Source organism: Salmo trutta, chromosome 10 (genome assembly GCF_901001165.1).
Source record: "Salmo trutta chromosome 10, fSalTru1.1, whole genome shotgun sequence".
NCBI classification, from domain to species: Eukaryota; Metazoa; Chordata; class Actinopteri; order Salmoniformes; family Salmonidae; genus Salmo; species Salmo trutta.
Window position 1 is genome coordinate 44,324,788 of NC_042966.1, and position 26,140 is coordinate 44,350,927.

The 26,140-nt window shown below is 42.4% G+C and overlaps 2 protein-coding genes across 5 annotated transcripts in view; both read right to left on the minus strand.

Annotated features, from left to right (window-relative positions):
- The window catches only part of LOC115201754 (calpain-1 catalytic subunit), a 55,321-nt gene extending 49,333 nt beyond the window's left edge, over nt 1–5,988 (minus strand). For 2 of the 4 annotated variants that reach the window (XR_003879806.1, XM_029765642.1), the window contains exon 1: nt 5,822–5,988. The gene's annotated coding sequence lies outside the window, so the exon portion shown is untranslated. The remainder of the gene's footprint in view (nt 1–5,821) is intronic. The other 2 variants (XM_029765640.1, XM_029765638.1) reach the window with 1 other exon arrangement.
- A 94-nt stretch (nt 5,989–6,082) lies between these two features.
- LOC115201755 (calpain-2 catalytic subunit) overlaps nt 6,083–26,140 on the minus strand; it is a 47,706-nt gene continuing 27,648 nt past the window's right edge. The window contains exons 8-20 of the mRNA XM_029765643.1: nt 23,500–23,568; nt 22,950–23,110; nt 19,539–19,708; nt 18,942–19,165; nt 18,788–18,824; nt 14,939–15,004; nt 14,598–14,655; nt 11,399–11,463; nt 9,522–9,590; nt 8,888–8,966; nt 7,293–7,409; nt 6,544–6,602; nt 6,083–6,455 (exon numbers count right to left, since the gene is read on the minus strand). Coding sequence (XP_029621503.1) covers nt 6,432–6,455; nt 6,544–6,602; nt 7,293–7,409; nt 8,888–8,966; nt 9,522–9,590; nt 11,399–11,463; nt 14,598–14,655; nt 14,939–15,004; nt 18,788–18,824; nt 18,942–19,165; nt 19,539–19,708; nt 22,950–23,110; nt 23,500–23,568 — 1,198 coding nt within the window. The 3' untranslated portion in view covers nt 6,083–6,431. The remainder of the gene's footprint in view (nt 6,456–6,543; nt 6,603–7,292; nt 7,410–8,887; nt 8,967–9,521; nt 9,591–11,398; nt 11,464–14,597; nt 14,656–14,938; nt 15,005–18,787; nt 18,825–18,941; nt 19,166–19,538; nt 19,709–22,949; nt 23,111–23,499; nt 23,569–26,140) is intronic.

The following is a 26,140-nucleotide window of genomic DNA, read 5'->3' on the forward strand; positions in this document are numbered from 1 at the left end:
TGTAGTTTGGTCAGGACATGGCAGAGGGTATTTGTTTTATGTGGTTCGGGGTGGTGTTTTATGTAGTAGGGTGTTTGATTTATTATTTCCGGGTTTTTTGGTCTATGTTCTATGTTTTGGTATTTCTATGTTCTTTCGGGTTTGTTGTATTTCTATGTTTAGGTTAATGGGGGGTTGGACTCTCAATTGGAGGCAGGTGCTTTCTCGTTGCCTCTGAATGAGAGTCCTATATATGGGTAATTGTTTGGGTTAGTGTTTGTGGGAGATTGTCTCTTGTTTTGCGTGTCTATGCCTGACAAGACTGTTTTGTTGATCATTCGTTTTTTTCATTTTGTTATTTTGGTGTTTTCTTGGTTTATAATAAACTACAAGATGAGCATCCACATTCCTGCTGCGTTTTGGTCCTCCATTCCAGACGACAACCGTGACACCTTTCTACCGCGCCGTTTTTGAAAGATATAACGTTAGCCATCGACAACTACAAAAGTTGTAATACTTTTGTCAACAACATTGATGCCCTGAATTTAGCAGGAGCTATCGTCAAATCAGTTGTTTCCGCTCGACTAAAACAATCTCGGCCGACCAACAGCCTAACGACCAAACAATTGACCAGTAGACTAATTGGGGTCAGCCCTAGTATCTATAGTTTGTCCTTACTCAGTGCCGAACCCCTGCTTTCAGCACACGCCACGGTCAGTGTGAACCAGAGTGTCTTTGACACAACACTGGCCAAACATGATGTAGCTACAAACAAAACAGAGTTAAATGGTTCCAGTCTGTGTGAAGCGTTACTCCATGTCTACGGGTAACAGTCTAGCTACATTTTACAGATATACGTTTCTAATTTGGTCAGAAAATCATTTTTATTGCAAAACGTTAGCTTGCTGGCTCGCTACCTAACATTACGTATATGATCTGTGTAGTAATATTATTTGAATCTGAAATCCATTTGCATGGCTAGTTATAGCGTAATGCTAGCTAGCTAACATTGAACCTAGTTGGTTAGCTTTAGCTACCTGCAGATTCATACTACAGCTATGACAATGTTTGTATTGGTAGTAGTATGAGTTGGGGTTATGCCGGTTCATTGTTTAGCTAGATACCTAGCTACCTAGCTAGCTACATGTCTAAACAAAATACTCCACTTCGGCCGGATTATTACATGACCCATCCACTTAGCTAGATGTGACTGGGGGGTGATTACAGCATTTCATTCACATGACCAATCAATTTAGACATTTGTCTTGGTAAGCGTTATCTAATAATGATCAAATATTTAGCAAATATTTTTATCTGGACACTTTCTGTTTTTGATATTGCTACTATGCAAGTAACCATTTCAGTGTACCGTTTACACCTTCTGTATCCTGTGCGTGTGACAGATAAACTAAAGATTTTCTTTGATATAGTGAATGTTTACCACATGGCCTCACATGTGAATCCTTAAAGAGATGGGTGGGCCTAAGGCTTAAGAGCGTGTGAACCATGCTGAATGGGTGGAGACAAAGAAGAGCTCTCCAGTAGGTGTGCCAAAACATTCATGGGCAATTTTCTCATAAGTGGAGTTACAAGTTTATCAACTTTCAAAGCAGAATCACTTTCCCCATTGTTCCTCAACTGTAGTGTATGACATACCATTTTCTAGCTCTGAGTCTCTACTTTTATGCAATGTAATTTTTTTTAATAATAATTACATTTTGCAACATAAGACCGAATCGAGGCGGTCGGTCACATATTGTGGGCTCCAGCAGGAAACCACAGTGAAGCTCCAGGATAACTGTGTAAAAGACACACAAAAGGAGCACTGGGTATCTATTAGGGCTGTCTCCGACCCCAAAAAATGTTGGTCGACCGAAAGTCATCTGTTCTTTCGACCAATCGATTGGTTGAAATTTTCAAATGTGCACTTTTCCATATATAGACACACCCTATGTGTTTTAACAAAATCAACAATATGCATTGAGCTTGTCTGATGCTTTAAGCTTATGGTTTGATGAAATGAGACAAATGCCTCAAGAGGGTGCCAGAGATCTAGATAACCAGAAGAAAAAAAACCTGACCCAACTGTTTTCCTCCTGCTGGCTTTCACAGATTCTGCCATTACTCTCTGAAGTTACCGGTAAGAGGCGACACGAGGAGTCGGCAACCTTTCTCATGTGGAATGCTAATTTAGCTTACCATTTCTACCGATCCGCATTCCAGTTTTGGTTTTCATATGCACATTTTCATGAAATAGTTTAATTTAATTTATAATAAATGATTCATATATCAAAATCAGTGGCATGTAGTTAATCTAAATGAAAATGATACAAACCTAAAAACTAACTTCTATTTCCAATTATGTTAAAAATATCCTACATAAAGCCATACATAAACAAATAAAAACATTGCAGCCTACAGGTACAAAATATCCTGAGAAAAATAAATATCCTATAAATCACATTGGCTTCGCATTGCCTGTCTGCAACAAACTTGAAACATTGTATCAACTATTAACTTGGGTCCTGCAACATTGTATAAAATATTCTGGGCCCTCAGCGTTTCCCAGCATCAGTGAGCTCGGAACACCTCTGGTACGGACATTTTTTGTTCACCTGAAATGATGCTTTAGTAATAATAGACTACTTACTAAGAGGTTTACCATTTACAAACAAGTTAGATTATTTGTACATTCATTGAAGTGTTTAAACTTGTTTTAATTGTTAACTACTGTATGATGGCATAACTGGTTTAATGGGCATGTGCAATCTATGTATATGAGATTAACCATAAACCAGATTTTCCTGACATGAAATTGTTTAGTGAAAATCTAACTCTTGTATTCTAGTTTTTTTTATATATATATTTATCCCTTATTGTACCAGGTAAGTTGACTGAGAACACATTCTCATTTACAGGAATAACATGGGGAATAGTTACAGAGGAGGGGGGATGAGCAAATTGGAAGCTGGGGTTGATTAGGTGAACCATGATGGTTTGAGGGCCAGATTGGGAATTTAGCCAGGACACCGGGGTTAACACCCCTACTCTTACAATAAGTGCCATGGGATCTTTAGTGATCACAGAGAGTCAGGACACCAGCTTAACATCCCATCTTAAAGACCACACCCTACACAGGGCAATGTCCCCAATTACTGCCCTGGGTCATTGGGACATTTATACATATTAGACGAGAGGAAAGAGTGCCTCCTACTGGCCCTCCAACACCACTTCCAGCAGCATCCGGTCTCCCATCCAAGGACTGAGTAGGACCAACCCTGCTTATGGTCAGAGGCAAGTCAGGAGTGGGATGCAGGGTGGTATGCTGCTGGTTGCAGGGTACTGTATATCAAAAAGTAAAATCATGTGTTTTAATTCTACCTTGTTTATTTTCCCGAGAATAAGAGACAAAATGAGAAGGTCAGTGGCATGGAAGAGGATTGTAAGAGTAGTTGGTATTGATGGTGGGTAGAAAGAGATTTGAATGTTTGCAGAATGTTTGCAAGTCAAAGCCACAATTTCCTTTACCACAAGTACCCACTGATGTGCGTCTAGGCCTATGCATCGTATAGGAAGTGAGCTGTGAGCTGGCTCAGTTGGTAGAGCATGGTGTGTGCAACGCCAGGGTTGTGGGTTCGATTCCTGTGGGGGGGCCAGTACAAAAAAAATATATATATAATTAAATGCATGAAATGAAATGTAAGTTGCTCTGGATTAATGACTAAAATGTAAATGTATAATCATCAATGCCATGACACCAGTATAATGAAAGAGCCATAAACTATATGATAATCATCCTGTTAAGATGCTATAATCCAGTTGGTAGCGTATTACATGGGAAAGCCATGCTTAGTGTATAATGTGTGTTACTGGTGATTTCTATCGTTTGGTGGGAAAAATGTAAACACATTTAAAAACGGTGGCTTTGATCACAGTTCTGAGGTTTGGGTTACTTGATGTTCATAGCTAGCAGCACAAGCAAACATTGTTGTGCATATCTCTCTTCAACCCACCATCACCAACAATATCTGCATGCCACTGACCTTATGATTCTGTCTCTGTATTCTAGCATATCAAAATCATATAGAATTGGAAAACCAGACACACCTAAGATTGGCTGTCCTCCATATTGTTTGTTTGCGCTTGCCCGGAACTAATGACAAGCGGAACTATGTTTCATGAACCGAACATTTTGTAGCTCCTCACCTGATTGGTTAACGGCAGCGGTGGCCGCGTATTATTTGCATAAAGCAGAGCAGAGCGGAACTTTTTCTCTCTGTCGCGCCGCTCACCTTCCTACAATCCGCCTGCGCATAGTTATGCGTACTCAAATCAAATCTAATGTATTTATAAAAGCCCTTCTTACATCTCAAAGTGCTGTACAGAAACCCAGCCTAAAACCCCCAAAACAGCAAGTCATTTGGCGAATCGAGAAGTGGCGGAAACCCGACGTGAAGAAAAACGGAGAGAAAGCAGTTGCTACGCGACGCTGAAAATACATGAAGTGACTGATATATTCAGCTGTCATAATACTATAATATAATGTCTTATTTACTTTGAAGAAATACTAAAATAGTGATTTTTGTCAGGCAGCAGCAGCTCTATAGAGATGAGATGATGACTTGGAAGGAAATAATAAAGTCATCAAATAAAACTAATATAAACAACTTAAATATTTGATTAAATGAAGGTCATGTGAATAACTGATGGTTAATAAGTGATCAGCAGTAATGAGACACGACCATCATGGGCCTGTTATTCGTCGTTTTATTCTGTTGTTACAACATTCAACAAACACAATGCTTAATGTATAGTGTATTAAATGTCTAAAACAATTATCGAAACCAAAATCGAAAACCGTGATTATTAGTTTTACAATGGAACCCGAAATTGAACCGACCTCAAAAAGCACTAATCAGTCAGCACTAGCATGTGTTTCTGTGTGTGTAAAATAAAAAAATACATCCCTCGGGGTAGTGTTTTAAAAAGGAAGACCCCTTTTTCCCTCTGTCCTGTGTGTGTGAGTTGGTGCAGGAATGTCCCTCTAGCCAGCAGATCAGATGAGCTTGTGAGGCTCTCGGGTTATTGGATGAACAGAGTTTTCTCTCCAGAGAACAGCTGATTCAGGCAGTCCTGGAGTGATGCCATCCATAAAGCCTCCTTCCTGGTCCCGGAATCTACTTCAACAATGCCCCAAAAACAACTCTGAAATTAGCCTCTCATTCGTACAACCCCCAGTGGGCTAGTCAGAGTGCTGTGGGCCCCTCATTCAGGTTTCAGGTATATAACCAAAATAAAGAGATTTTTCCCCCCCAGAGCAACATTACATGTGCTGATTGATGTGCAAAATGTGTAGGCCTTGTATTTTTGCAAAATAAACATTGAAGTATTGACTTTTAATACATTCCCTGGGTGTCATTTTGTTTCAACGTAGTGAAATATTATCTGTGAGAATTGTTAATGCTTTTCTACAGTTGAATTTAAATCATCCTGCGTTGACAAAGTTTATAATAAACTGATTCTGAGACGATAGCTCTATGTTACTACATTCTGGAACTGTCGCGTAAAAAGGTTCACTTCTGGCTTATTGCACAATGCATATCCTAGTTGACATGGCAGGTTATGAAATTGTGGTGGACCGAAAATCAATAACTTGTAACATTGTAACGATTACAGAACCATTGTTGAAAATGTTTGCGATCCTACTGTATGTTATCTTTCAGGACGGATATGAGCTACGGCAAACCGGTGAATCAAATCCTCTACTTTCACCATGCGTGGAAAGATGCAGTCTCTCTGACTAGATTTCCTGTAGAAACCGTTCAATGATGGTAACACTCACCACTTTGAAGACACCTGCTTTGATGTTTTTCCTAGTAATGTGCCAGACTTCTAGTTTACTTATCAGTCGTATAAATCTCAGTAGAGGGTGGGGGGTGTAACGTAACACGGTGCACGGTAGTGGTTCAGCCGAGCAGTAGCGCACGTTCCGTACCGTCAATGCTGCTGCGCTGGGCAAGTCCAACCACGTCCACCGGGGGACGGGCACATGGACTGTCCCAAGTAAAAGAAACGAGTACCAAATAAAACAGAAAGCTCAAGAGACTGGGAAAACAATGCCATTTATTAACATGTATATCTTTGGTGAAAAGGACACACAACTATAAGTAACAAAAAGCTGCATAAAAAAGGATTGAAATGTCGTCTTACATTTCAACACAAAAGTAGGTTTAGGTTATAATCTGCAGTTCTCAATAGGCTTTGTCTAATAAAACAAATAAAGCATAAAATTAAGCTTTAAAACATTCTGTTACTAATAAAGTGTGTGTCAAAAGAAACATCTTCGAAAAGGCACTTTGGTTTATTTGTAGCTGGGAGAGAGAACGGTCTTTGGGAGAACTGGTCTTTGGGAGAACTGGTCTTTGAGAGAACTGGTCTTGTGCTGCCATCTTCTAGATCATGGAAAATGACAACCACTGAAAATAGAAAAAGAATACAATCAATATTTTAGAACTGAAAAAAAAAACATAATGACTTGATTAAACTACAATTTAAAGTTCTCACCTGAAAGAAATCCAATTCAATGAAGCCAGTGTCATTCATGTCAAGTTTCTTGAAGACTTCTGCGAGGTTGAGAGAGGAACGAGGTGTTAACCATCTATAACAGATACTCAAATCAAATGTATTTATATAGCCCTTCTTACATCAGCTGATATCTCAAAGTGCTGTACAGAAACCCAGCCTAAAACCCCCAAACAGCAAGCAATGCAGGTGTAGAAGCACGGTGGCTAGGAAAAACTCCCTAGAAAGGCCAAAACCTAGGAAGAAACCTAGAGAGGAACCAGGCTATGAGGGGTGGCCAGTCCTCTTCTGGCTGTGCCGGGTGGAGATTAGAAACCTAGAGAGGAACCAGGCTATGAGGGGTGGCCAGTCCTCTTCTGGCTGTGCCGGGTGGAGATTAGAAACCTAGAGAGGAACCAGGCTATGAGGGGTGGCCAGTCCTCTTCTGGCTGTGCCGGGTGGAGATTAAAAACCTAGAGAGGAACCAGGCTATGAGGGGTGGCCAATCCTCTTCTGGCTGTGCCGGGTGGAGATAATCTCATCAATGCTTTTCCTTCTCATCCTCATCTGACAGGTTCTCGCCACAAAACCTCCAAAGTAACCCACACATTAAAATGTACAATCTGTAATATTTTCTGCTGTTACACTTTATGACCATCACTCGGTTTTATAGGTACACAAGTGGCGGGGCGGTGCTGCCGTTTTGGCTGAAACACAAATTCAGGATGGTGACATTAAGACGTTGTACTTACTGAACATCATCTCCAGGCGCATGGCGCAAGCCACGAAGTTATCAAAGTCAATGGTCATGTCGGCCTCTCCATACCGAGCTGCCAAAACCTGGTGGAGAGTGTTGTTCAGGCTGAAACCTGGCGGAAGATAGATTATAAATCATCCGAACCTAAAAACAGAATCTAAATCATCCGAACCTAAAAACAGAATCTAAATCATCAGAACCTAAAAACAGATTCTAAATCATCAGAACCTAAAAACAGAATCTAAATCATCAGAACCTAAAAACAGAATCTAAATCATCAGACCCTAAAAACAGATTCTAAATCATCAGACCCTAAAAACAGATTCTAAATCATCAGACCCTAAAAACAGATTCTAAATCATCAGACTCCATGTTGTGGAGTCAACAAAGTCAGAAACAGCATTATAAATATTCACTTACCTTCGATGATCTTCATCGGAATGCCCTCCCAGGAATCCCAGTTCCACAATAAATGTTTGTTTTGTTCGATAAAGTTCATCTTTATGTCCAAATACCTCCATTTTGTTCGCTCGTTAGATTCACTATTCCAAATGCAGAAGGCGCGCACACTAAAGTCCAGACGAAAAGTCTAAAAAGTTATATTACAGTTTGTAGAAACATGTCAAACGATGTGTAGAATCAATCTTTAGGATGTTTTTATCATAAATCTTAAAAAATATTCCAACCGGACAATTCCTTTGTCTTCATAAAGGAAAGACAACTGAGCTCGTGCTCATGGCCGCACGCGTAACTAAAATAATGTCAGACTGCCAGACACCTGACTCAAACAGCTCTTATTCTCTCCCCATTCACAGTAGAAGCCCGAAACAACGTTCTACAGACTGTTGACATCTAGTGGAAGCCTTAGGAAGTGCAATGTGACCCCATAGACACTGTATATTGGATAGGCAATCACTTGAAAAACTACAAACCTCAGATTTCCACACTTCCTGGTTGGATTCTTCTCAGGTTTTTGCCTGCCATATGAGTTCTGTTATACTCACAAACATCATTCAAACAGTTTTAGAAACTTCAGAGTGTTTTCTATCCGAATCTACTAATTATATGCATATTCCAGCTGTTGGGCCTGAGTAGCAAGCAGTTTACTCTGGGCACGCTTTTCATCCGGACGTGAAAATACTGCCCCCTACCCCAAAGAAGTTTTAACAAGGCACACCTGTTAATTGAAATGCATTCCAGGTGACTACCTCATGAAGCTGGTTAAGAGAATGCCAAGAGTGTGCAAAGCTGTCATCAAGGCAAAGGGTGGCTACTTTGAAGAAACTCAAATGTAAAATATATTTTGATTTGTTTAACTCTTTATTGGTAACTACATGATTCCATATGTGTTATTTCATAGTTTTAAATGTCTTCACTATTATTCTACAATGTAGAAAATAGTAAAACATAAAGAAAAACCCTTGAATGAGTAGGTGTTCTAAAACTTTTGACTGGTACTGTATATAATATATGCCACTTAGTCACTTTGGATAAAAGCTAACAGTAGACTGTTCATACACTATGGATCCCTGAGTATTGAACCCATATCCATACATTTGTGTAAATTAGGTTTATTTCATGTCCACAAACCTGCTTTGTTCAAGGCCATCCTCATCTCTGGTGTGCTCATACAGCCAGAACCATCCATGTCATTGCTCTTATAGATGGACTGGGTGAGATAGGGAGATAGGGAGATAGGGAAAGAGGGAAAGAGGGAGGGAGAGAGGGGGAGAGGGGGAGAGAGGGGAGGGGGAGAGAGGGGGAGGGAGAGAGGGGGAGGGAGAGAGGGGGAGGGAGAGAGAGGGAAAGAGGGAAAGAGGGAAAGAGGGAAAGAGAGAGAGAGAGAGAGGGGAAAAGAGGGAGAGAGAGGGGAAAAGAGGGAGAAAGAGGGAGGGAGAGAGGGAGAAAGAGGGAGAAAGAGGGAGGGAGAGAGGGGGAGAGGGGGGAGAGGGAGAGAGGGGGAGGGAGAGAGGGGGAGGGAGAGAGAGGGAAAGAGAGAGGGAGGGAGGGACAGAGGGGGAACAGGGAAATGTTAAAAAGAGATTGTACTGTGTAAAACACACACTACACTAGATAAACACTTGTAGGGTGTCCAATCTTAACACAACAGAGATAGTACTGCAGTAGCTCTGGTCCAAGGCGTTATGCGCAGCTTGCTGACGCTGAACCTATGTAACACCCCGGACCAGAGCTATCACAGCAGAAACAAACACTAGAACCTCACCAGGTATTTCTGAATCTTCTTCCATAGTGTTGCAAATTCTCCCAGCCCCAGTTTGCCGTTACCGCTGTCCTGCTTAACAGTTAAGGTTAAACAAGTGTCTGGACACATCATGCCCAACAAACTACAATATTCAAAACTAAAGACTGAGATGAGAGTTCAGAACTCAAGACTTTTCTGGAACTTATTCATTGATGCCACAGAGTGCAGATGTCAAGTCAGAATACCACAGAGACGCAGTATAGACAGTATGTAATGATAACAGCATGTAGTAACAGCAGCATGTAATAACAGCATGGAGTAATAACAGCATGTAATAACAGCATGTAATAACAGCATGTAATAACAGCATGTAGTAACAGCATGTAGTAACAGCATGGAGTAACAGCATGGAGTAACAACAGCATGGAGTAACAGTATGTATGTAATAACAGCAGTATGTAATAACAGTATGTATGTAATAACAGCAGTATGTAATAACAGTATGTATGTAATAACAGTATGTATGTAATAACAGCAGTATGTAATAACAGCAGTATGTAATAACAGTATGTAATAACAGTATGTATGTAATAACAGTATGTAATAACAGTATGGAGTAATAACAGTATGGAGTAATAACAGTATGTATGTAATAACAGCATGTATGTAATAACAGCATGTATGTAATAACAGCATGTATGTAATAACAGCAGTATGTAATAACAGCAGTATGTAATAACAGTATGTAATAACAGCATGTATGTAATAACAGCAGTATGTAATAACAGTATGTATGTAATAACAGCATGTATGTAATAACAGCAGTATGTAATAACAGTATGTATGTAATAACAGTATGTATGTAATAACAGTAGTATGTAATAACAGTATGTATGTAATAACAGTATGTAATAACAGCAGTATGTAACAACAGTATGTAACAACAGCATGGAGTAACAGCATGGAGTAACAGCATGGAGTAACAACAGCATGGAGTAACAGTATGTATGTAATAACAGTATGTATGTAATAACAGCAGTATGTAATAACAGTATGTATGTAATAACAGCATGTATGTAATAACAGCAGTATGTAATAACAGCAGTATGTAATAACAGTATGTATGTAATAACAGCAGTATGTAATAACAGTATGTATGTAATAACAGTATGTAATAACAGCAGTATGTAATAACAGTATGTATGTAATAACAGTATGTATGTAATAACAGTATGTATGTAATAACAGTATGTATGTAATAACAGCATGTATGTAATAACAGCAGTATGTAATAACAGCAGTATGTAATAACAGTATGTAATAACAGCATGTATGTAATAACAGCATGTATGTAATAACAGCAGTATGTAATAACAGTATGTATGTAATAACAGCAGTATGTAATAACAGTATGTAATAACAGCATGTATGTAATAACAGCATGTATGTAATAACAGCAGTATGTAATAACAGTATGTATGTAATAACAGCATGTATGTAATAACAGCAGTATGTAATAACAGTATGTATGTAATAACAGTATGTATGTAATAACAGTAGTATGTAATAACAGTATGTATGTAATAACAGTATGTAATAACAGCAGTATGTAACAACAGTATGTAATAACAGCAGTATGTAATAACAGCAGTATATAACAGCATGGAGGAGTAACAGCATGGAGGAGTAACAGCATGGAGGAGTAACAGCATGGAGGAGTAACAGCATGGAGCAACAGCATGGAGCAACAGTATGGAGTAACAGCATGGAGCAACAGCATGGAGCAACAGCATGGAGCAACAGCATGGAGTAACAGCATGGAGTAACAGTATGGAGTAACAGCATATAGTAACAGCATATAGTAACAGCATATAGTAACGTAATTATGTAAAGGATACATCCATGAGGTTGACCATGATTCTGGCTGTGTCTAGGCTGAAGCCGTCCGTCTTTATGTCAGTTCCTGTAGAGGACACATCACTGAGTTAGGACAGAGTACGGGCAGAGTACGGGCAGAGTACGGGGAGAGTTAGGACAGAGTACGGGGAGAGTTAGGACAGAGTACGGACAGAGTACGGGCAGAGTTAGGGCAGAGTTAGGGCAGAGTACGGACAGAGTTAGGACAGAGTTAGGACAGAGTTAGGACAGAGTTAGGACAGAGTTAGGACAGAGTTAGGGCAGAGTACGGGCAGAGTACGGAGAGAGTTAGGGCAGAGTACGGGCAGAGTTCGGACAGAGTACGGGCAGAGTTAGGACAGAGTACGGGCAGAGTTAGGACAGAGTACGGGCAGAGTTAGGACAGAGTACGGGGAGAGTACGGGCAGAGTACGGGCAGAGTACGGGCAGAGTTAGGACAGAGTTAGGACAGAGTACGGGGAGAGTACGGGCAGAGTACGGGCAGAGTACGGGCAGAGTACGGGCAGAGTACGGGGAGAGTACGGGGAGAGTGCGGGCAGAGTACGGGCAGAGTACGGGCAGAGTACGGGCAGAGTACGGGCAGAGTACGGGGAGAGTACGGGCAGAGTACGGGGAGAGTACGGGGAGAGTACGGGGAGAGTACGGGCAGAGTACGGGGAGAGTACGGGCAGAGTACGGGCAGAGTACGGGCAGAGTACGGGCAGAGTACGGGGAGAGTACGGGGAGAGTACGGGGAGAGTACGGGGAGAGTACGGGGAGAGTACGGGCAGAGTACGGGGAGAGTACGGGCAGAGTACGGGCAGAGTACGGGGAGAGTACGGGCAGAGTACGGGCAGAGTACGGGCTTATGCAGTCTGCATTATACATTAAACATGTGCTCTATATACAATGAACAAAAATATCAACGCAACATGCAACAATTTCAACAACTTTACTGTGTTACTGTTCATGTAAGGAAATCAGTCAAATGAAATATATTCTTTAGGCCCTAATCTATGGATTTGACTGGGAATACATATATACATCTGTTGGTCACAGATACCTTAAATAAAAAGGTAGAGGTGTGGATCAGAAAACCAGTCAGTATCTGGTGTGACCACCATTTGCCTCATGCAGCGAGACACATCTCCTTCACATAGAGTTGATCAGGATGTTGATTGTGTCCTGTGGAATGTTGTCTCACTCCCCTTCAATGGCTGTGTGAAGTTCCAGGATATTGGAACTGGAACACACTGTCGTACACGTCGATCCAGAGCATCCCGAACATGCTCAATGGGTGACATGTCTGGTGAGTACACAGGCCATGGAAGAAGTGGGACATTTTCAGCTTCCAGGAATTGTGTACAGATCCTTGCGACATGGGGTCGTGCATTATCATACTGAAACATGAGGTGATGGCGGCGGATGAACGGCACGACAATGGACCTCAGGATCTCGTCACGGTATCTCTGTTCATTCAAATTGCCGTAGATTAAATGCAATTGTGTTTGTTGTCCGTATCTTATGCCTGCCCCATACCATAACCCCACCTCCACCATGGGGCACTCTGTTCACAAAGTTAACATCAACAAACCGCTAGCCCACGACGTTAACATCAACAAACCGCTAGCCCACAACGTTAACATCAGCAAACCGCTAGCCCACACGACGTTGACGTCAACAAACCGCTAGCCCACACGACGTTGACATCAGCAAACCACTAGCCCACAACGTTAACATCAACAAACCGCTAGCCCACACGACGTTAACATCAGCAAACCGCTAGCCCACACGACATTATCAGCAAACCGCTAGCCCACACAACGTTGACATCAACAAACCGCTAGCCCACACGACGTTGACATCAACAAACCGCTAGCCCACACGACGTTGACATCAGCAAACCGCTAGCCCACACGACGTTAACATCAGCAATCCGCTAGCCCACCACGTTGACATCAGCAAACCGCTAGCCCACATGACGTTGACATCAGCAAACCGCTAGCCCACACGACGTTAACATCAGCAAACCGCTAGCCCACACGACGTTGACGTCAACAAACCGCTAGCCCACACGACGTTGACATCAGCAAACCGCTAGCCCACACGACGTTGACATCAGCAAACCGCTAGCCCACACGACGTTGACATCAGCAAACCGCTAGCCCACAACGTTAACATCAACAAACCGCTAGCCCACACGACGTTAACATCAGCAAACCGCTAGCCCACACGACATTATCAGCAAACCGCTAGCCCACACGACGTTAACATCAGCAAACCGCTAGCCCACACGACGTTAACATCAACAAACCGCTAGCCCACACGACGTTGACATCAGCAAACCGCTAGCCCACACGACGTTAACATCAGCAAACCGCTAGCCCACAACGTTGACATCAGCAAACCGCTAGCCCACACGACGTTGACATCAGCAAACCGCTAGCCCACACGACGTTAACATCAGCAAACCGCTAGCCCACACGACATTAACATCAGCAAACCGCTAGCCCACAACGTTAACATCAGCAAACCGCTAGCCCACACGACGTTAACATCAGCAATCCGCTAGCCCACCACGTTGACATCAGCAAACCGCTAGCCCACATGACGTTGACATCAGCAAACCGCTAGCCCACACGACGTTAACATCAGCAAACCGCTAGCCCACACGACGTTGACGTCAACAAACCGCTAGCCCACACGACGTTGACATCAGCAAACCGCTAGCCCACACGACGTTGACATCAGCAAACCGCTAGCCCACACGACGTTGACATCAGCAAACCGCTAGCCCACACGACGCCATACACGCCATCTTCCCGGTACAGTTGAAACAGGGATTAATCCGTGAAGAGAACACTTCTCCAGCGTTGGAGTTGATTACGACGCCGAACTGCAGTCAGGTCAAGACCCTGGTGAGGACGACGATCACGCAGATGAGCTTCCCTGAGACGGTTATCCAGGCAAAGGAGAAATGCTCACTAACAGGGATGTAAACAAATCTGTGAACAAAACTTTAGAGAAATCAGCTTTTTGTGCATATGGAACATTTCTGGGATCTTTTATTTCAGCTCATGAAACATGGGACCAAAACTTTTACATCTTGCGTTCTTATATTTTAGTTCATTGTAGTACTCAGTGTGCACAGTACAAATACAAAATCATGACTGGAAAGAAAGCAGAAAGCACTTCACTCACGCTTAGCAACGATTTTGTTGAAAATACTCCTGAGCTCAGATGCTGAAATCTCCATATCCTATTTACAGAGAGAGAAAAGTTTTTAAACTATGAAAGGTACATTTTCCCAGTCAATAACTTAATTAAATATTATACATATTTTTGGCAGTGTCATATTATATAAATATACAACATGGTATATTATAAACTGGGTGGGTCGAACCCTGAATGCTGATTGGCTGAAAGCCGTGGTATATCAGACCGTATACCACGGGTATGACCCAACGTGTATTTCTACTGCTCTAATTACGTTGGTAACCAGTTTATAACAGCAATAAGTAATGGTCGGTAATAATACTTACATCTCCAGCTAGCTTAGTGAACAGGCCCCTGAAGCCAGCATCAACCTCCCCCTCGGGTACTGTATCCTACAGAGATACCACCATGATCAGTCACATTGGACAGTGAGAGAAGACAGAGTAGAGTAGAGTAGAGTAGAGTAGAGTATTGTAGTGTAGAGTAGAGTAGAGTAGAGTAGAGTAGTGTAGAGTAGAGTAGTGTGGAGTAGTGTAGAGTATTGTAGAGTAGTGTAGAGTAGTGTAGAGTAGTGTAGAGTATTGTAGTGTAGTGTAGAGTAGTGTAGAGTATTGTAGAGTATTGTAGTGTAGAGTAGTGTAGAGTATTGTAGTGTAGAGTAGAGTAGAGTAGTGTAGAGTAGTGTAGAGTAGTGTAGAGTAGTGTGGAGTAGTGTAGAGTATTGTAGTGTAGAGTAGTGTAGAGTATTGTAGAGTAGTGTAGAGTATTGTAGAGTAGTGTGGAGTAGTGTAGTGTAGTGTAGAGTAGTGTAGAGTAGTGTAGAGTAGTGTGGAGTAGTGTAGAGTATTGTAGTGTAGTGTAGAGTAGTGTAGAGTAGTGTAGAGTAGTGTAGAGTATTGTAGAGTATTGTAGAGTAGTGTAGAGTAGTGTGGAGTAGTGTAGAGTATTGTAGTGTAGTGTAGAGTAGTGTAGAGTAGTGTAGAGTAGTGTAGAGTAGTGTGGAGTAGTGTAGTGTAGAGTAGTGTAGAGTAGTGTAGAGTATTGTAGAGTAGTGTAGAGTAGTGTAGAGTAGTGTGGAGTAGTGTAGAGTATTGTAGTGTAGTGTAGAGTAGTGTAGAGTATTGTAGTGTAGTGTAGTGTAGAGTAGTGTAGAGTATTGTAGAGTAGTGTAGAGTAGTGTAGAGTAGTGTAGAGTAGTGTGGAGTAGAGTAGTGTAGAGTAGATTAGTGTAGTGTAGAGTATTGTAGAGTAGTGTAGAGTAGTGTAGAGTAGTGTAGAGTAGATTAGTGTATTGTAGAGTATTGTAGAGTAGTGTAGAGTAGTGTAGAGTAGATTAGTGTATTGTAGAGTATTGTAGAGTAGTGTAGAGTAGTGTAGAGTAGTGTAGAGTAGTGTAGAGTAGTGTGGAGTAGAGTAGAGTAGTGTAGTGTAGAGTAGTGTAGAGTAGAGTAGTGTAGTGTAGTGTGGAGTAGTGTAGTGTAGTGTAGAGTAGTGTAGAGTAGTGTAGAGTAGTGTGGAGTAGTGTAGAGTATTGTAGTGTAGAGTAGTGTAGAGTATTGTAGAGTATTGTAGAGTAGTGTAGAGTATTGTAGAGTAGTGTAGAGTAGTGTGGAGTAGTGTAGTGTAGAGTAGTGTAGAGTATTGTAGTGTAGTGTAGAGTAGTGTAGAGTAGTGTAGAGTAGTGTAGTGTAGAGTAGATTAGTGTAGTGTAGTGTAGTGTAGAGTAGTGTAGAGTAGTGTGGAGTAGTGTAGAGTAGTGTAGAGTAGTGTGGAGTAGTGTAGAGTATTGTAGAGTAGTGTAGAGTATTGTAGAGTAGTGTAGAGTAGTGTGGAGTAGTGTAGAGTAGTGTAGAGTATTGTAGAGTAGTGTAGAGTATTGTAGAGTAGTGTAGAGTAGTGTAGAGTAGTGTAGAGTAGTGTGGAGTAGTGTAGAGTAGTGTAGAGTATTGTAGAGTAGTGTAGAGTATTGTAGAGTAGTGTAGAGTAGTGTGGAGTAGTGTAGAGTAGTGTGGAGTAGTGTAGAGTATTGTAGTGTAGAGTATTGTAGTGTAGTGTAGAGTAGTGTAGAGTATTGTAGAGTATTGTAGAGTAGTGTAGAGTAGTGTAGAGTAGTGTAGAGTAGTGTAGAGTATTGTAGAGTAGTGTAAAGTAGATTAGTGTAGTGTAGAGTATTGTAGAGTAGTGTAGAGTAGTGTAGAGTAGTGTAGAGTAGTGTAGAGTAGATTAGTGTATTGTAGAGTATTGTAGAGTATTGTAGAGTAGTGTAGAGTAGATTAGTGTATTGTAGAGTATTGTAGAGTAGTGTAGAGTAGTGTAGAGTAGTGTGGAGTAGAGTAGAGTAGTGTAGTGTAGAGTAGTGTAGAGTAGAGTAGTGTAGTGTAGAGTAGTGTAGAGTAGTGTAGAGTATTGTAGAGTAGAGTATTGTAGAGTATTGTAGTGTAGTGTAGAGTATTGTAGTGTAGTGTAGAGTATTGTACAGTAGAGAAGAGTAGTGTAGAGTAGTGTAGTGTAGTGTAGTGTAGAGTAGTGTAGAGTAGAGTATTGTAGTGTAGTGTAGAGTAGTGTAGTGTAGAGTAGTGTAGTGTAGAGTAGTGTAGTGTAGTGTAGAGTAGAGTAGTGTAGTGTAGAGTAGAGTAGTGTAGAGTAGAGTATTGTAGAGTAGAGTACAGTATTGTAGAGTATTGTAGTGTAGTGTAGAGTATTGTAGTGTAGTGTAGTGTAGAGTAGTGTAGAGTAGAGTAGTGTAGTGTAGAGTAGTGTAGTGTAGTGTAGAGTAGTGTAGTGTAGTGTAGAGTAGTGTAGAGTAGTGTAGAGTATTGTAGTGTAGTGTAGTGTAGTGTAGAGTAGTGTAGAGTAGTGTAGAGTAGAGTAGTGTAGTGTAGAGTAGAGTATTGTAGTGTAGAGTATTGTAGTGTAGTGTAGTGTAGTGTAGAGTAGAGTAGAGTAGAGTAGTGTAGAGTAGAGTAGAGTAGAGTAGTGTAGAGTAGTGTAGTGTAGAGTAGAGTAGAGTAGAGTAGAGTAGTGTAGAGTAGAGTAGTGTATTGTAGAGTAGTGTATTGTAGAGTAGTGTAGTGTAGAGTAGAGTAGAGTAGAGTAGAGTAGTGTAGTGTAGAGTAGAGTAGAGTAGAGTAGAGTAGTGTAGTGTAGAGTAGTGTATTGTAGAGTAGTGTATTGTTGTTACGTGTTACGTTTTTCTTGTTCCCCATTTTCCCCTGTTAGTGTGTTTGTGTCCTGAGCATTACAGGTGTACCGAGTTGCGGCTAACGATGGTGGGCGTGGCTGTAGCTGATTACAGAGAGGATATCTGTTTGCCGTGTGAAAAGAGAAGAAGAGAGAGGGGGGAGAGAGAGAGGACACTTGTTTTTTTGTTTGACTATTGGTGTTAATTTCTTTGTTTGTGTTTCAGCCTGTCCTCCTGAGGCGCTCCACCCTACCTAGGTCCTGGAGAAGGGAAAAGGTAGATCTGCCCATGGGTGTACATTCTCACGTAGATAACCCTTTGTTTTATACACTAGGTTAGCCGGGCGGGTGTCACCCTTGTGTTTTCTTGGAACCAGGTAGGACAGTGGGTTAGGGTTTAGAGTGTGTTAGGAAGGTTTAGGTGTGTAGAAGAGGAGAGACCTTTTGTTTATTTTCATTACTTGGACCCCGATCCCAAACATTCCCTTCTCTTACCTTCCCTGGTTGTTGTTTTGTTTCTTACTGATTATTTATGGGTGTGTTATATTGTTTATTTAAAATAATTTACTAAACATCCCCTGAGGGTCAACATTGAGTTCTGGTTGTGGTCTGATTTATTTATCGCTCATTGCACCCCACATTTCTTCCCCTTCCATCCGTGTTACCTGGTGTGTTTAGGCCCAGGCATTTACGTCTCCTCCTCAGACCAGCTACACCCGAGGGGAGAACGTAAGAATTGTAGAGTAGAGTAGTGTAGAGTATTGTAGAGTAGAGTAGAGTAGTGTAGAGTAGTGTAGAGTAGTGTAGAGTATTGTAGTGTAGAGTAGAGCAGAGTATTGTAGTGTAGTGTAGAGTATTGTAGTGTAGAGTATTGTAGAGTAGAGTATTGTAGAGTAGAGTAGTGTAGAGTATTGTAGTGTAGAGTATTGTAGAGTAGAGTAGTGTAGTGTAGAGTAGAGTATTGTAGAGTAGAGTAGTGTAGAATTGTTTCTTACATCCTCTAGTTCTGCCTTAACTGGGTCGTCACAGGGCCTTACAAAAATAAACATTTTTTATTACAAAAATAATCACATTTATCTTTGACCAGCCCTGATATTTTCACACCTAGAGTATCCACACACACACACACACACACACACACACACTTACAGTGTCTCGGCCTGTTTCTCGGAGAACACTCTAAGGCAGAAGTCCCCGTTCAGGTTGGCTTCGAAGGTGGAAGGGACGATGAGGTATTCTCCAGGGGGCAGTTTGAAGCGGGTGCTGACCTCTCTCAGGTTGATGAAGGTCTCAGAACGGGCCGTCTGGGCGTGAGACAGGAAGTAGTTCTTGTCCAGGTGGACCTCCCTCTGGCCGTGGAACTGTTCTGGCACCTGCGATTAGAGAGCAAGGAGACACAAGCAGATGTAATCAGAATCACATATGAATAACAAAAACGCCTTGTTACTGTTCTTACTCAATGCACCAAACGGACAGAAAATTATACCAACTACACAAAACAATATTTGGATAGAGTTGTAGATATACTGGGAGAGGATATTTGGATACAGTTGTAGATATACTGGGAGAGTGTATTTGGATACAGTTGTAGATATACTGGGAGAGTATATTTGGATACAGTTGTAGATATACTGGGAGAGTATATTTGGATACAGTTGTAGATATACCGGGAGAGTATCTGATACATATGAAAACAAAATGAATTTCCTAATGGATACAAACATCATCATATCTTATGAGCCCCACCTCATAGATGGCGAATCCGATGGTGTGCATGTCCTCTCCCGCTTTTCTCATCCGCCTTCTGTTCTTCTGGATGAGTCCCACCACGAAGCTACAGCCCACCTCATCATCCCCCGGGTCGTCATCCTCTTCCTCCAGCTTGATCTTGAACTGAGGATTCATCCAGAACGTGTCTGTAGGGAACCGGATTGACAAAGGTCAGGGAGTGGGACAGCATGTTGAGTGGATTTCTGTTCTAACGGCAGAGTGGAAATTCAATCCCAACCTGGGAAGAGGGTAGGATAAAGGATAGGATTAAGTAATCCTTCTAACCCCCCCCCCCCTTAAAAGATTTATATGCACTATTGTAAAGTGGTTGTTCCACTGGATATCATAAGGTGAATGCACCAATGTGTAAGTCGCTCTGGATAAGAGCGTCTGCTAAATGACTTAAATGTAAATGTAAACCCTCTACACATTAACGTAACTCATAGAAGCACCCTCAATACCACTGACCCAGAGAAGACAAGGTGTTTCAGGGTCTATGTCTTCCTAGAGAAGACAAGGTGTTTCAGGGTCTAGGTCTTCCTAGAGAAGACAAGGTGTTTCAGGGTCTAGGTCTTCCTAGAGAAGACAAAGTGTTTCAGGGTCTAGGTCATCCTAAAGAAGACAAGGTGTTTCAGGGTCTAGGTCTTCCTAGAGAAGACAAGGTGTTTCAGGGTCTATGTCTTCCTAGAGAAGACAAGGTGTTTCAGGGTCTAGGTCTTCCTAGAGAAGACAAGGTGTTTCAGGGTCTAGGTCTTCCTAGAGAAGACAAGGTGTTTCAGGGTCTATGTCTTCCTAGAGAAGACAAGGTGTTTCAGGGTCTAGGTCATCCTAGAGAAGACAAGGTGTTTCAGGGTCTATGTCTTCCTAGAGAAGACAAGGTGTTTCAGGGTCTATGTCATCCTAGAGAAGACAAGGTGTTTCAGGGTCTAGGTCATCCTAGAGAAGACAAGGTGTTTCAGGGTCTAGGTCTTCCTAGAGAAGACAAGGTGTTTCAGGGTCTAGGTCTTCCTAGAGAAGACAAGGTGTTTCAGGGTCTATGTCTTCCTAGAGAAGACAAGGTGTTTCAGGGTCTAGGTCATCCTAGAGAAGACAAGGTGTTTCAGGGTCTATGTCTTCCTAGAGAAGACAAGGTGTTTCAGGGTCTATGTCATCCTAGAGAAGACAAGGTGTTTCAGGGTCTAGGTCATCCTAGAGAAGACAAGGTGTTTCAGGGTCTAGGTCTTCCTAGAGAAGACAAGGTGTTTCAGGGTCTAGGTCATCCTAGAGAAGACAAGGTGTTTCAGGGTCTAGGTCATCCTAGAGAAGACAAGGTGTTTCAGGGTCTAGGTCATCCTAGAGAAGACAAGGTGTTTCAGGGTCTAGGTCTTCCTAGAGAAGACAAGGTGTTTCAGGGTCTAGGTCTTCCTAGAGAAGACAAGGTGTTTCAGGGTCTAGGTCTTCCTAGAGAAGACAAGGTGTTTCAGGGTCTAGGTCATCCTAGAGAAGACAAGGTGTTTCAGGGTCTAGGTCTTCCTAGAGAAGACAAGGTGTTTCAGGGTCTTGGTCTTCCTAGAGAAGACAAGGTGTTTCAGGGTCTAGGTCATCCTAGAGAAGACAAGGTGTTTCAGGGTCTTGGTCTTCTGATCTCACTGAAGAATACTGGTGCACATACCTAACTAGTGTTCCTGCCTACTGCGGTTAGACTTACAGGGATTGTTCCTGCATACTGCGGTTAGACTTACAGGGATTGTTCCTGCATACTGCGGTTAGACTTACAGGGATTGTTCCTGCCTACTGCAGTTAGACTTACAGGGATTGTTCCTGCATACTGCGGTTAGATTTACAGGGATTGTTCCTGCATACTGCGGTTAGATTTACAGGGATTGTTCCTGCATACTGCGGTTAGACTTACAGGGATTGTTCCTGCATACTGCGGTTAGACTTACAGGGATTGTTCCTGCCTACTGCAGTTAGACTTACAGGGATTGTTCCTGCCTACTGCAGTTAGACTTACAGGGATTGTTCCTGCCTACTGCAGTTAGACTTACAGGGATTGTTCCTGCCTACTGCGGTTAGATTTACAGGGATTGTTCCTGCATACTGCGGTTAGACTTACAGGGATTGTTCCTGCCTACTGCGGTTAGATTTACAGGGATTGTTCCTGCATACTGCGGTTAGACTTACAGGGATTGTTCCTGCATACTGCGGTTAGACTTACAGGGATTGTTCCTGCATACTGCGGTTAGACTTACAGGGATTGTTCCTGCCTACTGCGGTTAGATTTACAGGGATTGTTCCTGCATACTGCAGTTAGACTTACAGGGATTGTTCCTGCATACTGCGGTTAGACTTACAGGGATTGTTCCTGCATACTGCGGTTAGACTTACAGGGATTGTTCCTGCATACTGCGGTTAGACTTACAGGGATTGTTCCTGCATCCTGCGGTTAGATTTACAGGGATTGTTCCTGCCTACTGCGGTTAGACTTACAGGGATTGTTCCTGCATACTGCGGTTAGATTTACAGGGATTGTTCCTGCCTACTGCGGTTAGATTTACAGGGATTGTTCCTGCCTACTGCGGTTAGACTTACAGGGATTGTTCCTGCATACTGCGGTTAGATTTACAGGGATTGTTCCTGCCTACTGCGGTTAGACTTACAGGGATTGTTCCTGCCTACTGCAGTTAGACTTACAAGGATTGTTCCTGCATACTGCAGTTAGACTTACAGGGATTGTTCCTGCCTACTGCGGTTAGACTTACAGGGATTGTTCCTGCATACTGCAGTTAGACTTACAGGGATTGTTCCTGCATCCTGCGGTTAGACTTACAGGGATTGTTCCTGCATCCTGCGGTTAGACTTACAGGGATTGTTCCTGCATCCTGCGGTTAGACTTACAGGGATTGTTCCTGCATACAGCAGTTAGACTTACAGGGATTGTTCCTGCATACTGCGGTTAGACTTACAGGGATTGTTCCTGCATACAGCAGTTAGACTTACAGGGATTGTTCCTGCATACTGCAGTTGGACTTACAGGGATTGTTCCTGCATACTGCGGTTAGACTTACAGGGATTGTTCCTGCATACTGCGGTTAGACTTACAGGGATTGTTCCTGCATACTGCGGTTAGACTTACAGGGATTGTTCCTGCATACTGCGGTTAGACTTACAGGGATTGTTCCTGCATACTGCGGTTAGACTTACAGGGATTGTTCCTGCATACTGCGGTTAGACTTACAGGGATTGTTCCTGCATACTGCAGTTAGACTTACAGGGATTGTTCCTGCATACTGCAGTTAGACTTACAGGGATTGTTCCTGCATACTGCGGTTAGACTTACAGGGATTGTTTCTGCATACAGCAGTTAGACTTACAGGGATTGTTCCTGCATACTGCAGTTGGACTTACAGGGATTGTTCCTGCATCCTCCAGCGGTCGATCCTTTCCTCCAGGCCCCGTCGTAGTTAGACACGCTCCAGTGTTTAACGTCATCAGTGGTCAGTGTGTCTGGGGTCAGAGTGCAGAGCTCCAGACGATGGTAGTGCCTCGTGAAGTCAGAGAAGGACATCCTGCAGAAGACACGAAACGACATCAAGTCCTTAAAACTAATATTCTTCAACACACAAATCTACAACGAAGTCTAAAATGTCATCGTACATAAAAGCATAAAGAAAACACCAAGTCTGTGAAATATATCCTGTTAAAAAACAGATAGCAAAGCAGTACAGAGAAAACCACTTAACCAAACAGATACTTAGGATAATGAGCACACAACGTCTATTGCTTCAGTGACTATAAGGGACATATAACAGACACTGGGGATATAATGATAAGTCATTACGGCCTGGCTTCCTGGACCCAGATAAAGTCTTGGACCAAAAAGCGACGAGATTCTCTATTGAAAGTTATTTTTACTCAAGGACTAGGTTTAATCTAGTAATCTAGAAACTGGACCTACCAGAACTCTCCATCGTCTGCCTTCACGTTGTCCCGTTCAGAAACATCCACGCTGTTCCACTCAGAGGAGCTGGAGAAAGAGAGAGAGAGAGACAGACAGAGAGAGAGACAGAGAGAGACAGAGAGAGACAGAGAGAGACAGAGAGAGAGAGAGAGAGAGAGAGAGAGAGAGAGACAGAGACACAGAGAGACAGAGAGAGACAGAGAGAGACAGAGAGAGAGAGAAAGAGAGAGAGAGAAAGAGAGAGAAAGAGAGAAAGAGAGAGAGAAAGAAAGAGAGAGACAGAGAGAGACAGAGACACAGAGAGACAGAGAGAGACAGAGACAGAGACAGAGAGACAGAGACAGAGAGAAAGAGAGAGAGAGAAAGAGAGAGAAAGAGAGAAAGAGAGAGAGAAAGAAAGAGAGAAAGAGAGAGAAAGAGAGAAAGAGAGACAGAGAGAGACAGAGAGAGAGAGAGAGAGAAAGAGAGATAATGTATTGTAGGGGATGGGTCCCAAAGACCCTCCTCATTATTGACTAAGGGGACTTAAAGATTCATATGTTTTGCTGCAGGCCTTATAATGAGATACTGTTGCTATGTGTCTATAAAAAATATATTAGTCTCTATTATATTATATTAGTCTATATTAGTCTCTGTGGTTAAGCCCTGGCTGTTGTGAGAGCAGGCTGGGTCTGAGTCAGACTGAAACTAGATAAAGACAAGTAACCTGGTTTTCACATGTTGATCTTGTGGACAATGCTAATGAATTCAGGAGAAGCTACTGCACTAGGTAACCTTTATAAAAGGTAACCTCTGTTTATTGATACACACATACATCGACGTAGGTGATCATACCAGCAGGGAGTGATCACGTGTAACAAATCAGCGCCCTGAGGTGGGGTGCAGAACTTACTCTGAAACATGCTGTGTTGTTAACTTCTGTCTGCACTTGCATTTAATAAATGAATGATTGATTTACTTCAAAAGATATTGTCTGAATGCTAATTTCACCAACGAGCCAATGATTTGACAAGGAACAAGGAACGAACCCCCAACAGTATCAATATGTATCATTTACAAATTAGCCATGACATAGCCAACGAATATATAGCACAACTTAGCACAATATATAGCACAACTGGTTTTCACCCCCCCCATCTCAAAATCTAATGGTTTTCACCCCCCCATCTCTAAATCTAATCATTTTCACCACCCCCCCATCTCAAAATCTAATGGTTTTCACCCCCCCCCATCTTAAAATCTAATGGTTTTCACCCCCCCATCTCTAAATCTAATGGTTTTGTCCCCCCCCCATCTCTAAATCTAATGGTTTTCACCCCCCCCCAATTTCAAAATCTAATGGTTTTCACCCCCCCATCTCAAAATCTAATGGTTTTCACCCCCCCCATCTCTAAATCCCCTTCCCTGTAGCTCAGTTGGTAGAGCATGGTGTTTGCAACACCAGGGTTGTGGGTTCGATACCCACGGGGGGCCAGCACAGAAAAAAAAATGTATGAAATTGTATGAAATGTATGCATTCACTACTGTAAGTCGCTCTGGATAAGAGCGTCTACTAAAAATGTAAATCAAATGGTTTTCACCCCCCCCATCTCAAAATCTAATGGTTTTCACCCCCCCATCTCTAAATCTAATGATTTTCACCCCCCCCATCTCAAAATCTAATGGTTTTCACCCCCCCATCTCTAAATCTAATGGTTTTCACCCCCCCATCTCAAAATCTAATGGTTTTCACCCCCCCATCTCAAAATCTAATGGTTTTCACCCCCCCCCATCTCAAAATCTAATGGTTTTCACCCCCCCCATCTCAAAATCTAATGGTTTTCACCCCCCCATCTCAAAATCTAATGGTTTTCACCCCCCATCTCTAAATCTAATGGTTTTCACCCCCCCATCACAAAATCTAATGGTTTTCACCCCCCCATCTCAAAATCTAATGGTTTTCACCCCCCCCATCTCAAAATCTAATGGTTTTCACCCCCCCATCTCTAAATCTAATGGTTTTCACCCCCCCCCCCATCTCAAAATCTAATGGTTTTCACCCCCCCCCCATCTCAAAATCTAATGGTTTTCACCCCCCCCATCTCTAAATCTAATGGTTTTCACCCCCCCATCTCAAAATCTAATGGTTTTCACCCCCCCCCCATCTCAAAATCTAATGGTTTTCACCCCCCCCCCCCCATCTCAAAATCTAATGGTTTTCACCCCCCCCCCCCCATCTCAAAATCTAATGGTTTTCACCCCCCCATCTCAAAATCTAATGGTTTTCACCCCCCCATCTCAAAATCTAATGGTTTTCACCCCCCCCATCTCAAAATCTAATGGTTTTCACCCCCCCATCTCAAAATCTAATGGTTTTCACCCCCCCATCTCAAAATCTAATGGTTTTCACCCCCCCCATCTCAAAATCTAATGGTTTTCACCCCCCATCTCTAAATCTAATCATTTTCACCCCCCCATCTCTAAATCTAATGGTTTTCACCATTTGGAAGTTTTTCGTGAGCTTCTTTTGTCCTCCGGTTTCAGCCATGCGGCTCGGAAAAGTATCATTCAGGGGACCGATGCGTATCATTCAGGGGGACCGATGCGTATCATTCAGGGGACCGATGCGTATCATTCAGGGGGACCGATGCGTATCATT